The sequence below is a fragment of the Trifolium pratense genome, linkage group LG7 (assembly GCF_020283565.1).
Source record: "Trifolium pratense cultivar HEN17-A07 linkage group LG7, ARS_RC_1.1, whole genome shotgun sequence".
NCBI lineage: Eukaryota > Viridiplantae > Streptophyta > Magnoliopsida > Fabales > Fabaceae > Trifolium > Trifolium pratense.
Window position 1 is genome coordinate 30,771,877 of NC_060065.1, and position 13,592 is coordinate 30,785,468.

At 35.4% G+C, this 13,592-nt stretch overlaps 2 protein-coding genes across 2 annotated transcripts; one reads left to right on the forward strand and one right to left on the reverse strand.

The window, feature by feature from the left end:
- The first annotated feature begins 2,000 nt into the window (after positions 1-2,000).
- LOC123896802 (pentatricopeptide repeat-containing protein At1g51965, mitochondrial) lies at positions 2,001-5,844 on the forward strand. The gene is made up of 2 exons (XM_045947181.1): positions 2,001-2,877; positions 4,134-5,844. The coding sequence occupies exons 1-2, from the start codon at positions 2,137-2,139 to the stop codon at positions 5,334-5,336; spliced, it is 1,944 nt and encodes a 647-aa protein (XP_045803137.1). The 5' UTR covers positions 2,001-2,136; the 3' UTR covers positions 5,337-5,844.
- Positions 2,912-8,068, reverse strand: LOC123896803 (accelerated cell death 11-like). The gene is made up of 4 exons (XM_045947182.1): positions 7,540-8,068; positions 7,045-7,217; positions 6,310-6,455; positions 2,912-6,184 (listed from the first exon to the last, which is right to left on the reverse strand). The coding sequence occupies exons 1-4, from the start codon at positions 7,888-7,890 to the stop codon at positions 6,078-6,080; spliced, it is 777 nt and encodes a 258-aa protein (XP_045803138.1). The 5' UTR covers positions 7,891-8,068; the 3' UTR covers positions 2,912-6,077.
- Between the last annotated feature and the right edge of the window lie 5,524 nt (positions 8,069-13,592).

Genomic DNA, 13,592 nt, shown 5'->3' on the forward strand with positions numbered 1-13,592 from the left:
AGGCAACATATATAAAATCAACTTCAACTTTGCAGATCAAAGTGTGTATATTATATTTGTTTTTTCAGTAAGAATTGAGCTTTATATACTGTCATACTGTTATTTAGGTTAGGTGCAACAACATATTTTTCACTATTAAGAGTATGTATTAAACATTTGAGACCATTGTTTAGTAGGGGAAGGTATATCAGTGCATAATATTAGTAATGTACTGGTTTTTACAGTGAGAAAGCCAATAACAATCATTAAAACATCATTTGATCACTTTCTTACTTTTTCGGATCCGGATCCTCTCCAACCCTTTCTCTGATGTTCTTCATCTTACTTCCATTGATAAATTTGTTCTTTATCACTTCTTGTGATATCTACTGTTAACTTCTCTGAATTTACAAATATCAGCCATAGCAACAACAAATGAGTCAGTTTGGTATACACTTGCCACCGTGATGGTAGCCAGCTGCTAGACAAGATCGGTTACAATCTGCTGAACCTTTTGCACAATCAAGCGAATTAGAGCAATGTATCAATGCATCTTCAAATCCTGCTACAAATGACATTTAAAATGTTACTACTATCTAATATTGTGGAACTTTTTGGCATTTTTGAAAGATTTTATTCATTTTTATAAAATTATACTTCTTAAAAATTTAACCAAAAACATGATTCTTAATTTTATAAACAATAAAACAAAAATGGTTGCAAAAACTTCAATCACATGTATTTTCATTGAAAATATAACAAAATTGTGTTATATATAAAACTAATTTATTACCTGCAACCATGATTGAAGCAATGCACATAATAGCAAATGTTAAAAGAAGAGTCTTAAACCGGATCGCCATTCTATTTTGAAATGTTGACACAAATCACCTAGCAGTAGGCTACTTAAGATGAATAAAAAATGTAATGCAATAAATTAAAATGTAAGAAATGGTCACAAACAAAATATATTGAATAAATACTGAATTAGCATTAATTAAAATCAATGTATTGAAAGTTAATTACATTAAATTTATATTAAAAAATTATATTTGGAAGATTTAAAAGTTAAAGTCAAATTAAAAAACTATAAATATGTGATATATGTATATAAAAAGATTAAAAATAGCATTGGTAGAAAAACACAAAAGCATATGTAAAACTAATTTAATTTTAAAATATAATATAAAAAATTGAACATGATTTTATTTAAAATGAAATTGAACTAAAAATGGCCTCAAAGGTTTTCTTATCTCAAACCCTTCTCAAAAACTAACTCTTCAATGGGATCACCGTTGACTAACCAACGCTGAAGCTGATCAAGTGCACTCAGAGACCCATCTTCTCCATTGTCACGGTCCCTAACTTCCTCCTCACCAAATGTTGCCACCACCATGTTAGCTTCAACATTGGGACGACTAGTTCTTGAAGATTTTTCACATTGGGACGATCAATTCTTGAAGATTTAAAATGATTAGAGAAATGATCAAAGATAACCATCCAAATACCTTGAACTCCTTCAACTAATACACCATTCACATTGAAGACAAGAATGTCATTCCTTTAAAGAATCTTTATTCGGCACCAATTTGTGACAGAACTAAATTTCTCTTACTAATATTTTACGACCCTAAATCCATCACTTAACAATTTTGTGACAGAAATTGAGGGCACTCATTATAATTTTTCTAGCATTATAAATAACTTTTTTATTTAAATAATGTTTTTCTATTACAACTAACTAAATTTATCAAAAATTTTAATTTTAATTAGGTCAGGCTGCACTATAACTTAATTGGATTTTTCTATCATGTGCAACTTTACACATGTTAAAAAATTCAAAATGATAAATTTGCATCAGAACGTGTGCATTTCATATTAAATATTTGATTTTATAATAAATAATTATTATTTTTGATTACTTTAACACGTTCAATATTGCTAATATTAAACAAACTCAACTTAATTTTATAAAAGAAAATATTAACTACTAGTGCCTAATGATAATGATGTATTAACTTGTCTAATCTACTTTTCAAAAACATGGTGTTTTCAATGCAAAAATTACTCATTTTGCTATCCTTAAATCCAACAAACATGAATTTTGTTGCAAACATGAATTTCTTTCAATGAACAACTAGAATCCAACTGAAACCAATGAAACCATTCCACTTCAATTTCCGCCGCCACTTCGCCACCAAATACACCGCCAAAATCATCTCCACCTCTCCCACCGGCCGTTCCTTAGCCGCCGAAGTAACACCACCACCACCACTCCCCTCCGACATCCGCGGTTACTCCCTCCCCCGCCGTGACCTAATCTGCAAAGCAACCCAAATCCTCCTCTCCGCCACAAACCCCCGTTCCACCAAACAAACGTCTCTCCCCGATCCCTTCTCCGATCTCACCGAATATCTTCAATCTCTATCAATCTCCTTAACTCCTCTAGAAGCTTCCGAAATTCTCAAATCACTCAAAAACCCTACTCTCGCTTTTAAATTCTTCCATTTTTGCCCTTCCTTTGATCCCAATTTCCGGCATGATTCATTCACCTATAACCGTCTTTTCCTCATTCTTTCATTGTCCTCTTCGCCTCTTCGATTCGAACAGGCGGAATCATTACTCGATGATATGGAGCGACGCTGTGTGCGTGGCTCCATTTCAACGGTTAATATACTTATTGGGTTTTTTGGTGATTTGGATAGGTGTGTTGGGTTGGTTAAAAAATGGGAACTTAGACTTAATGCTTATACTTATAAGTGTTTGCTTCAAGCTTATTTGAGATTACGTGATTCTAATAAGGCTTTTGATGTTTATTTGGATATGTTGAGACGTGGTTATCATTTGGATATTTTTGGTTATAATATGCTTTTGGATGCTTTGGCTAAGGATGAAAAGGTTTGTTTGTTTTGTTAGTTGTTTTGATGCTTTTTTGTTGTTTATTTTGAATTGGTTAGATTTACTACAATGCATGTTTTTAAGAGAGACAAATACACACGGGTCTCTTCTAGCTTAACCAAGGTCCTAGATTTGATATCTGGATTGGGCATGCAACAGCGTTAGGCTTGAGGGATTATTCTTTGCAACTGTGCCCAGAGGATACCCAGTTTACACCAAAAAATACAAATTCGTACACCCTTTAGGATAAATTTTGAGTATTTAGGTGTGCATTTAAAAAAACTTTGTTAGGACTTGGGATTATCTTGGTGTAAGCATTTGTGTGAAGGGACATTTGAAAAGCTTATTTGAATTTATCTTATGACATTGACACTTGTGAAATGTTTGGAAAAGTTGATGAAAAATAGCTTATGATATTGTTTGAAGCTTAAGCTTGCAATAATATCTTGGCTATGTGTTTGGTTTAACGGTAGGCAAGCCGTAATTTTAGAGCTCTCCTGCCATGATTTTTAGAATGTCCACTTCGACTTTGATGCTTCTCAAACACACTAAATAGTTTATCTGTGTGCTTATGCAGAGTTTCCTCTCAACTCCTCTTTGATTGTGGATAAATATTATACATAAGCATTAATATGATAACTGAGCTTTGAAAGAATTTATGAAAATAGTTTATATGATTTGTTCATACGTTTATAGCATATTTTTATAAGTTCTCAAAATAGCTCATTGAAAACAACTTACGGGGATTTACTTCCCATTCCTTATTCAATTCTAAAATTATCTTATTCAAAAGCACTTATTCGATAAGCATTTCACTAAATTATTTTCCCAAATGTTTCCTTAGTGTCAGTTCGGTGCTAGCAGTTAACTCTGTTGGTCTGGAATTTGGGTTGAGAGTTAGAGACTGATGTGGCTTTTGGCTCACAATTACTGTCTTTTTGCTCCTTCCTTTTTAGTTTTTATTGAAGCAAAATATATCACACTTTTTGCTTTCTGTCTTAATTTAAATTTGCATTAAATACAGAGTAAAATTTGTATGATCTATTTTCTTAACCCTACACGAGTTTTTTATAGTACAAAGTATGATAATGGAACTTCAACTTATTTATCTAATTATCTTTTAGTTTTTTGAAAATACTTACCTTTGGCTTGCCGTCTAATTGAATTCTACTGATGTTATTAATTGTTTTTGAGAAGAACATTTTACTTTGGTTGATCCTGTTTACCAGTTTTAATGTATTTCAATATTTTGGCAGGTGGATAAAGCATATAAAGTTTTTGAGGACATGAAGCGGAGGCACTGTGAGCCTGATACATTCACGTACACCATTATGATCAGAATGACTGGAAAATCCGGCAAAACTGATAAGTCACTAGCACTCTTTCAGGCGATGTTAGAAAAAGGCTTCACTCCAAATTTGATTGCTTATAATACTATGATCGAGTCACTTGCCAAGGGACGGATGGCGGACAAGGCCGTCTTGCTCTTTACCAAAATGGTGGAGAATGATTGTCAGCCAAATGAATTTACATACAGTGTGCTTTTGAATGTTCTGGTTGCTGAAGGACAGCTTAGTAAGCTTGACTATATTGTGGAGATATCGAAAAAATATATGAATAAACAGATATATGCATATTTCGTAAGGACTTTAAGCAAATTAGGTCATTCTTCTGAAGCGCACAGGCTATTTTGCAACATGTGGAACTTTCATGACAAGGGTGATAAAGATGCTTACATGTCTATGTTGGAGAGTTTATGCAGTAGCGGTAAAATGACAGAAGCAATAGATCTTCTGAATAGATTTCATGAAAAGTGCATAACCACTGACACTATCATGTATAATACAGTATTCACGGCTCTTGGCAGGTTGAAACAAGTATCACATATCCATGATCTATACGAAAAGATGAAACGAGACGGCCCTCCACCAGACATATTCACATACAATATTCTGATCTCCAGCTATGGAAGGGCTGGAAGAGTTGACAGTGCCATTCAAATTTTTGAAGAGCTAGAGAATAGTAATTGTAATCCTGACGTTATTTCGTATAACAGTTTGATCAACTGCCTTGGAAAGAATGGGGATGTTGATGAAGCTCACATGAGATTTAAAGAGATGCAAGAGAAAGGATTAAATCCTGATGTTTTCACTTATAGTACACTTATTGAGTGCTTCGGCAAGACAGATAAAGTTGAGATGGCGTGTAATTTGTTTGATGAAATGATTGCTGAAGGATGCTCTCCTAACTTGGTAACATATAATATTTTACTCGATTGCCTTGAAAGATCTGGAAGAACTGCTGAGGCAGTGGACCTTTATGCAAAACTTAAACAACAAGGACTGACACCAGATTCAATAACATATGCAGTGCTTGAGCGATTGCAAAGTGGAAGACACGGGAAGTTGAGAAGTCGCAGACAGAACCCAATTACAGGATGGGTTGTTAGCCCCTTATGATGATGATATAGAAAACGAAATAATTGTTGTGCATTCATTATGCTGAAATTCTTTGTTATTAGGCCTTCTCAGGGATCTTTGTCTAAGATATTATTGCGAAGTGGTCGAGGTTAAGAAGATATGATTATGGCCATGTGATGCCGGTTGACACTCTTGTTTGTTGGCCAACATACTCAACTTTCTGCAGCGGGATTTGTGACTTAAAACATGGTGGAGTTCAACGAAAATAGTATGCTTTCTTTCTCTTATGAATCTCATATCGATTCTGATAATTTAATTTGTAATAGGATCTGTAGCAAGCTCATTGATCATAGAAAAAGTTGTATATAGAATTCTTCATTCTTACATGAATATTAACAGAGAAAATCTAGTTTTGGAGAAAAGAGGATTAATTTTTCTTTGTTTTATAGTTGAGTTTTCCAAGCTTGTACCCCAAGTATACAATTGTATCATTGGTTCCTCAATTAGCATTAAGTATTGAATAAGACTCGGAAGAATTTGATCCTGTGATACTTTTCTGATTTTTTATGCATACTAGGTCCTTATTTAGGCCAAACCTTAAATTCACATTTTCTTATTTCTCCCTAGGAGATTTATTTACTCTTTGCACAAAAATTGATTCTCTTTCAGTTACAGCAAAAATGGTTGTTGTCACAAGCCAAAGAAATTATTATGTCGAAAAGATTCCAAATAATAACGGCTCTTTATTACATATTCTGATATTCAAGAATATCAAAAGGTTCACCAATCTATACCCAATTCTCTTTCAAGAAAGATCTTCTCTATGTACCGGAGTAGAGGCGGCGATGCTGATATATAAGTTTCCATTAGAACCTTTCCTGTAGACTCTGAATCATAATACATTGAAGAACAAAAAAATGTAAACATCATAACTACAGAATTAAAAGTTTTTTATATGAAAAAACTAAGAATATATAATAAGTAATAACAAATGCTATACTTTGTTACTTACCATCTACACTGAGTTTCCTATATAGCTGCTGCTTTGTAGGGATGTAATGTAACCTTACAGATACAGCCTTTCTAAGAGCCCAACCATGATGTGAATTAAATATTTGTGTGTAAGCCTTAGAAACTGCATCCCTCATAGAATTTCCCCTGCCAAAACACACATTGGAACTTAATTTACTGTCACTGTCAAATACTACCAAAACTAATCAAAATCGTAAAAAACTTAAAACAAAGGATCATGCTAACGTGTGTCCTATATTTAAACACTAAAAATAACTATTAGTCAACGGACGCTTTCTCCACGCTGCCCACTTTTCACTATGGATCCAAGAATTGTAAGTGGGATCTTTTTCTGTCATCCACTTTTCCACTTTCAGTATTTTATTATTATTTCCTGAGTTGGATCTTGGAGTTCACCAAGTAAGAACAAGGCTTGCGGCGCTCAAAGAGATATACTTATATGTTACTCATCATCAACAAGATTCGCAAAGCTACAACGGAATTTAAACTCAGGTTCTTATAAAATTAGTGTCTTTTTTTTGTTTAGTCATTGTTTTCTCCTGTCTTTGTGCCAGTCTCGAACTGAGTAACACAACGTTGAAAGGTAAACTCGTAACCAAGTGACCTCTCGAGCATAAGGGTGATAGTAACATTATTTGGATCTCTTCCACCAAAATATGAAAAAGTATATATCAAATTAAACATTAAAAGCAGCAAATGAATAAGATATACATACTCTGTGAGTATAACTTGTTCAAATAGCACCTTGAGAAATTCAAGTCCACGTTTTATTTTCAAAAGATTTCTGGAATGACTCCCTTGTTTTCTCACAGTATTAGTTTGTACATCTTGATCAACCATAGATTGTAATGTCTTGAAAGACTTTGATGCTTCTGCTATGTCATTAACCTGTTATTACCATCAAAATCACATTGAATAAGATAAGTCACTTATCTATTAGAACAATTTTAAATAGCTTCTATTCTGATATTCATATATACTCACATATAATATAAAATCTAAGTATGTTTATGTATCACCGACACTTCAGATTAATGATGCAGTATCTGATGTGTATGTGTGACAGTGTTTGACATTCACACGACACTAACACATACTTACATGTAAATTTAATCACTTTTTTGACGAAAATTACTATAATGTATTTGGTGTCCGCACAAATAAGATCACATGTATGTTATTAATAATAACTAGTTTATTGGTAGTTTACCTTAGTAACATAATCCATCTCAATGAACTCGAAGTGAAAGCCAACACTACCAAAAAGGGGAGCCACAAAAGAACATGCGCGGGAAAAAGCAGCAACCTCAATATCATTTTCGGAGATGATAACGTTTGCTAGCTCTTTGAATGCATCTGCAATTTTAACGAGAGGCTTTTCATTGACGGCCGTGGAAGCCACCCTTCTTCTTCTTATGATCTCCTCCGTGTTGTTGTCATCGACATCATCATGCACCAATTGCTGCTGTTCTTTTCTGGCATTGGCCAAAAAGCACGACAGAAAAACACCACATGGTTTAAACCCTTTTCTCTTACGTTCATGTTGTTCATTATTTGCCATGGAAGTTGAAATGGAAGAAAGAATATATGATTATACTTCTATTATCCTTAGTGTTGTACCTTAACTTCATATATATACGTGATAACGTGATATATGTGTGTGTGTGTGTGTGTGTATGTGTTGAGTGGATGCAATAATGCAAATTCGGATGGAAGGTTCCAAGAAAGAGTACTAAGAACAGACAGTTCAATGTAAGTCAGAGTAAACCATCAGTTTGGATTGTTATCTCTCCTATCTAGGATCTCTTTCGTTTAATTTATTTGAGTTTATCTTCCTTTTTTTTTTTGCAACTATCATAAGTTTTGGGAGAATTCATGAAAACAATTCATGACAATTTTCATAATTTTGTTTTAATTTTTTTTCGGACGTTTTTCAATATAATTTATGAAAAATTAAGAGATAGGATCAAATGAGATCAATGTATCAAAGTTAGATTGACACCAAATTGATTTATTTTTTAACTTATGCAAATAAATAAGCTTTTATGTATTATTATTATATTCTTGTCAAGGTAGTTTATGAAAAAAATAACTTATAAAGATACATTTTTTGTTAATAAAATCTTTGTAACATGGCTTTTATGGTTGTAACATGGCTGCTGGAAGTGTGTTTTTTGATGTTTGTCCCGGTGCTTTTAGTCACCTGCTACTTGCTGATGTCTTGGGTATAGTCTCTCTTTTATAATAAAAAAAAATCTTTGTAAACTATTTTTAATAAACTAAAAAAATCCAAACGGGCCATTAAAGTCTCACATCTATTCAAAGATCAAGTTGACTATTCAATAGTATTTAGTATGAAAACACTTCAAAGAATAAGTATAAAAGTACTCCGTCCCAAAATATAAGCAAAACATGATTAACAAAAGTGAATGTATTTAGTCTAAATTTTGAATCGAATATATTTAGTTTGTTTGACTCATTTTTACTTATATTTTGGGACGGAGTCAATAATATTTAGAAACTAAATTTATGATTTATAGTCGTATAGTTATATAATCATGTGAACAACTCAAGTCATCATATGAGTCTTTATTTAACATGACTTGATAGGTCCCATTTTCCATTCACTCCAACTTCTAAGTGGCCTATATTAAATTAAAATGTGAACAGAGAGTATCATAGTCTTGATGATTGAATTTTTGAAAGTTGAGACTACATTGGCGTGTTCTAAATTATTATTTATTCCGTCTCAAATTGAGTGACAAAGTTGATTGTTATGCACTATTTACACATATTATTTTGACTATATTATTTTTATTAATAAAAAAAATATATTATCATATAAGATGTTGTTAAATTCATTTCGATGAGTATTTTCAAAATATCAAATTTTTATAATTTTTACTATTATACAATTACAAATATTAATCGTTAAAGTTATGCATCAGCATGCGTGAAACAGTCAACTGTGTCACTAATTTTGGGACGGAAGGAATAGAGAAAAAAAATAAAAAAAATTGTTCTAAATTGGTGAGCTACTTTCCCGTGATGGAAGGAAACAATCATAGGGATAGGAGGACAAAGTTAGTGAAAAAATGATGAGAAATTTGGTGATGTGGCAAGAAAAGTAAACGTCATCATTTGAATGTAGGATGATGAGGCAAACACGTCATTCGTGGAATGTGCATGCCAATGACGTGTACTTTGGAAAAAAGTATCATCTTTTAACATTGGTGGAAGTCTTGTTCAAAAAAACATTGGTGGAATGGAAGTGGAACAAGAGGAAAGGGGAAGGAAATTGGAAAAGATGCGTGGCGATGTGATTTGGTAGTTGAGAAATTACATTTTTCTTGAGTTAGAGTAGAATGCGGCTTTTTAAATTATGTGATTTTCTATGGTCGCTTTTTTTTTTTTTTTTTTTGAAACAAATCAACTTAACTTTTCTCATTAATCAATAAGGGATCAATACAAGGAGGACTCATATCCAATACATGGTGACTAGCCCAAGAAATGGCTGCCCTCGCAAGTGAGTGAGCAACCATATTCGCTTGTCGCCGAACGAACTTTACCTCAAAGTTGTTAATACAAGATAAACTAGTTCTTATTCTATTAGTGATATAACTAAACTCAGACACACCCGCTTGATTAGCATGAATACTGTCAACCAATATTTGTGAATCACTTTCAAATATGATCTTATCCCATCCATTTTGCACAGCAAATGAAATTGCTTCTAGGAAAGCCATTCCTTCTCCTTCAATGGTGGATAGCTTGGCATTTATCCATTTAGTTTGTGCCTTCAAAAACTCACCTGATGCATTCCTGAAACAACATGCCAAAGATGTAATACTTCCTTCCATAAAAAAACCAGCATCAATGTTGCATTTGATCCACCCTTGAGCGGGTTTTTGCCATGTGGAATTGTTTTGTAATGTGTTGCTATTTCTGCTGGGCTGTTTCCTTTGTTGTGCATCAAACCAATCCTTCCACATGCTAAAGGCTTGTTGTCCTAGTTGATAAGCATCAATTGTGTGATTATTCCAAACCATATCATTTCTATTTTGCCAAATACACCACATAAGCATGATTGCTCGACCTGCAATAAAACTATTTTCTGTGCTACATACATCAAAAATAAAATCTGCAACAGATTGAAACAAATGAGCTCTAGCGTTAAACACCACTTCCAAGCCAGCTGCCGCCCAGCTTGTGCGTGCCTTTGAACAGGTAAGAAACACATGAGCTGCATCCTCATCATGCTCCTCACACAGAGGACAACACGGTGAACACTCAACATGTCGCTGTAATAACCTATCTCGCGTCGGAATACAATTTCTGCACACTCTCCACGCTAGATGGCGAGCCTTCGATGGGGCTGAAACACGCCATAGTGCTGACCAATTACCATTCACATAGCTGCTATCTCTCTTTAACAGTTCCGTCATAACCAACTTGTAACCCGCACGCACAGTGTACACGCCATTCTTGTCTCCGTCCCAAATTAATTTATCATTATTAATCATGGGAAATAAGGGTACATCCATGATAGCTTCAGCCATATCAGGAGAAAACAATGATTGTATCTTTGCAACATCCCATTTCTTCTCTCCTTCCACCAATAAGTCATTCACATATATGTTATAGGTTGATTGTTGTTGTGGTGAATGTATCCATTTTTCTTGCTGGCCACGAATCCAAGGACTTCCCATGACACTGATATTGCTTCCATCACCAACCACCCATCTGCAACCACGTAACATGACATGTCTAGCATTCCATAAACTCTTCCACGCATAACTCGGGTTGTGACCAAGGTTAGCTTCAAGAAAGGTTGATTTTGGGAAATACCTTGCTTTTAACACCTTAGCCACCAGCGACTCCGGGTTTTGAATTAAGTTCCATCCTTGCTTCGCCACCATCGCCATATTAAAAGCTTGTAGATCTTTGAAACCCAAACCTCCTTTCTCTTTCGGACATGTCAATCTATCCCAAGCTAACCACCGAATTCCTTTGTTATTAGTTCCGCCACCCCACCAGAATGCATTGAACATTCTTTCAATTTCAGCAATGGTAGTTGAAGGAATAGTGTAGATACTCATAATGTACGAAGGGATAGCCTGCAACACAGATTTAACCATAACCTCCTTCCCGGCTTTAGATAACGACCGACCTCGCCAAGAGTTGATCTTTTTCCATATTCTGTCCTTGATGTATGAGAATGTAGCTTTCTTGCTCCTCCCAATCATTGAAGGTAACCCCAAATAAGTACTCGTTCCTGATGCTTCCTCGTAGATTTTTAATATTTGTAGTAAATGATCTGCCTCCGAGCAATTAGCCCTGCAAAACAAGAAACAATCGTCGGCAAAAAGAAGATGGGACACCACCGGTGCCCCTCTACAAATCTTCGCTCCATGCAACTCCCCCCTCCCAACCGCCTCATGAATAAGGGCTGACAAACCTTCCGCCACCAAAATAAACAAATAGGGTGATAAGGGATCTCCTTGCCTTAATCCACGCCCCGGGACAATAGGGCCCACCCTTTCAGCATTCAACATAACAGAGTAATTAACCGAGCTCACGCACATCATCATCCATCTAATCCACTTATCATCAAAGCCTAATCTCTCCAACATTCCCCTCAAAAAACTCCAATCTACACGATCATACGCCTTACTTATATCAATTTTTAATGCCAAATCCCCCCTCCTTCCTCTAGTCTTTCTCTTCATAGCATGAATGGTTTCAATGGCTATTAAAGCATTATCAAGTATTGACCTTCCTTCAATAAAAGCAGACTGCTCCGGGGATATACATTTATCAATAAATTCCTTTAACCTGTTAGCAAGCAGCTTGGACACCATTTTATACAACACATTACAAAGGGAAATAGGGCGTAAATCCCGCATAGACATTGGATTATCACATTTAGGAATCAGACATATATTAGTATCATTCAAACTAGTAGGAAAGTAACCTCTATCAAGCCATAAATTAGCAGCCGTGAATACATCATCACCACACATGCTCCAAAAGTGTTGAAAAAAGGCCGGATTAAAACCATCGGGTCCTGGTGCCTTATCCGGGTGCATATGAAAGAGTGCATCCTTCAGCTCCTCTCTAGTTATTGGGGCTGTGAGCCTCTCGTTATCATCTGGTGATATTTTATTGCAGATAAGACGCAACACCGATTCATGTGTACCATTACTAGGCTTAAACAACTCATCAAAGTATTTTTGAGCCACATCACACAGACTTTTTTGACTGGATACCTCCTCTCCCTCCTCATTCACAAGCTTTGATATCTTCTTCCTTCTTCTTCTAGCTGTGGCCGACATGTGAAAAAACTTAGTGTTGAGGTCACCTTCCTTGAGCCAATGCATTTTTGCACGTTGCTTCCAATATGCTTCTTCTTGAATAAGCAATTTTGCATGTCTTTCACTAACCTCCTTGTACCGTCTTCCACTCGTTTCACTGGATTGCCCTCGTAGTTCCTCCAACTCCCTTCCACACTCTCTAATTTCCTCTTTAAATTTTGTTCTTTTTCTTCTTCCCCATTCAATAAGCTTAGTAGAACACCCCTCTACACGTTCCTCCATCTCTCTCAATTCACCCACTCCCCATCCATCATGTACCACCTCCCCCACATCTTCCTCTTGTAGCCAGCTATTCTCGAACTTGAAAAAATAGTTACTTCGGACCTGTGTAGAAGGCTCACACTGAAGAAGTATAGGACTATGGTCTGAGTGAGATGTTAACAAGTTGGAGAGCTTCACATTCGGGAAAAGGTGCAACCAATCAGGGTTTGCCATAGCACGGTCAAGTCGTTCCTCTATCATGTGAGGTGTCCCTCGACTCTTCACCCAAGTAAACGGGTATCCAGCCATCTCAATATCAGATAAATCACAATCATTGACTGCTTGTCGGAAACCAGAGCACAACCAGTTGGGATGAGGATGCACCCCTCTTTTATCCTCTTGAGATAGAAGATCATTGAAGTCCCCAATAATACACCAAGGGAGTTGTGACATATCACACAAATCCCTAAGCAACTGCCATGCATTTCTTCTTCTGCCCCGCTCTGGATAGCCGTAATAACAAGTTATTCTCCAATCACCTTTATTTTGGTCTTCTACCAGAAGATTAATGAAGTTACGACTGTAGTTTATCACTCTACAACTACTACTCTCCTTCCACATAACAGCTAAACCACCGCTACGCCCTTCCACATCAATTGATAGGCACGAATCATAACCCATCACAACC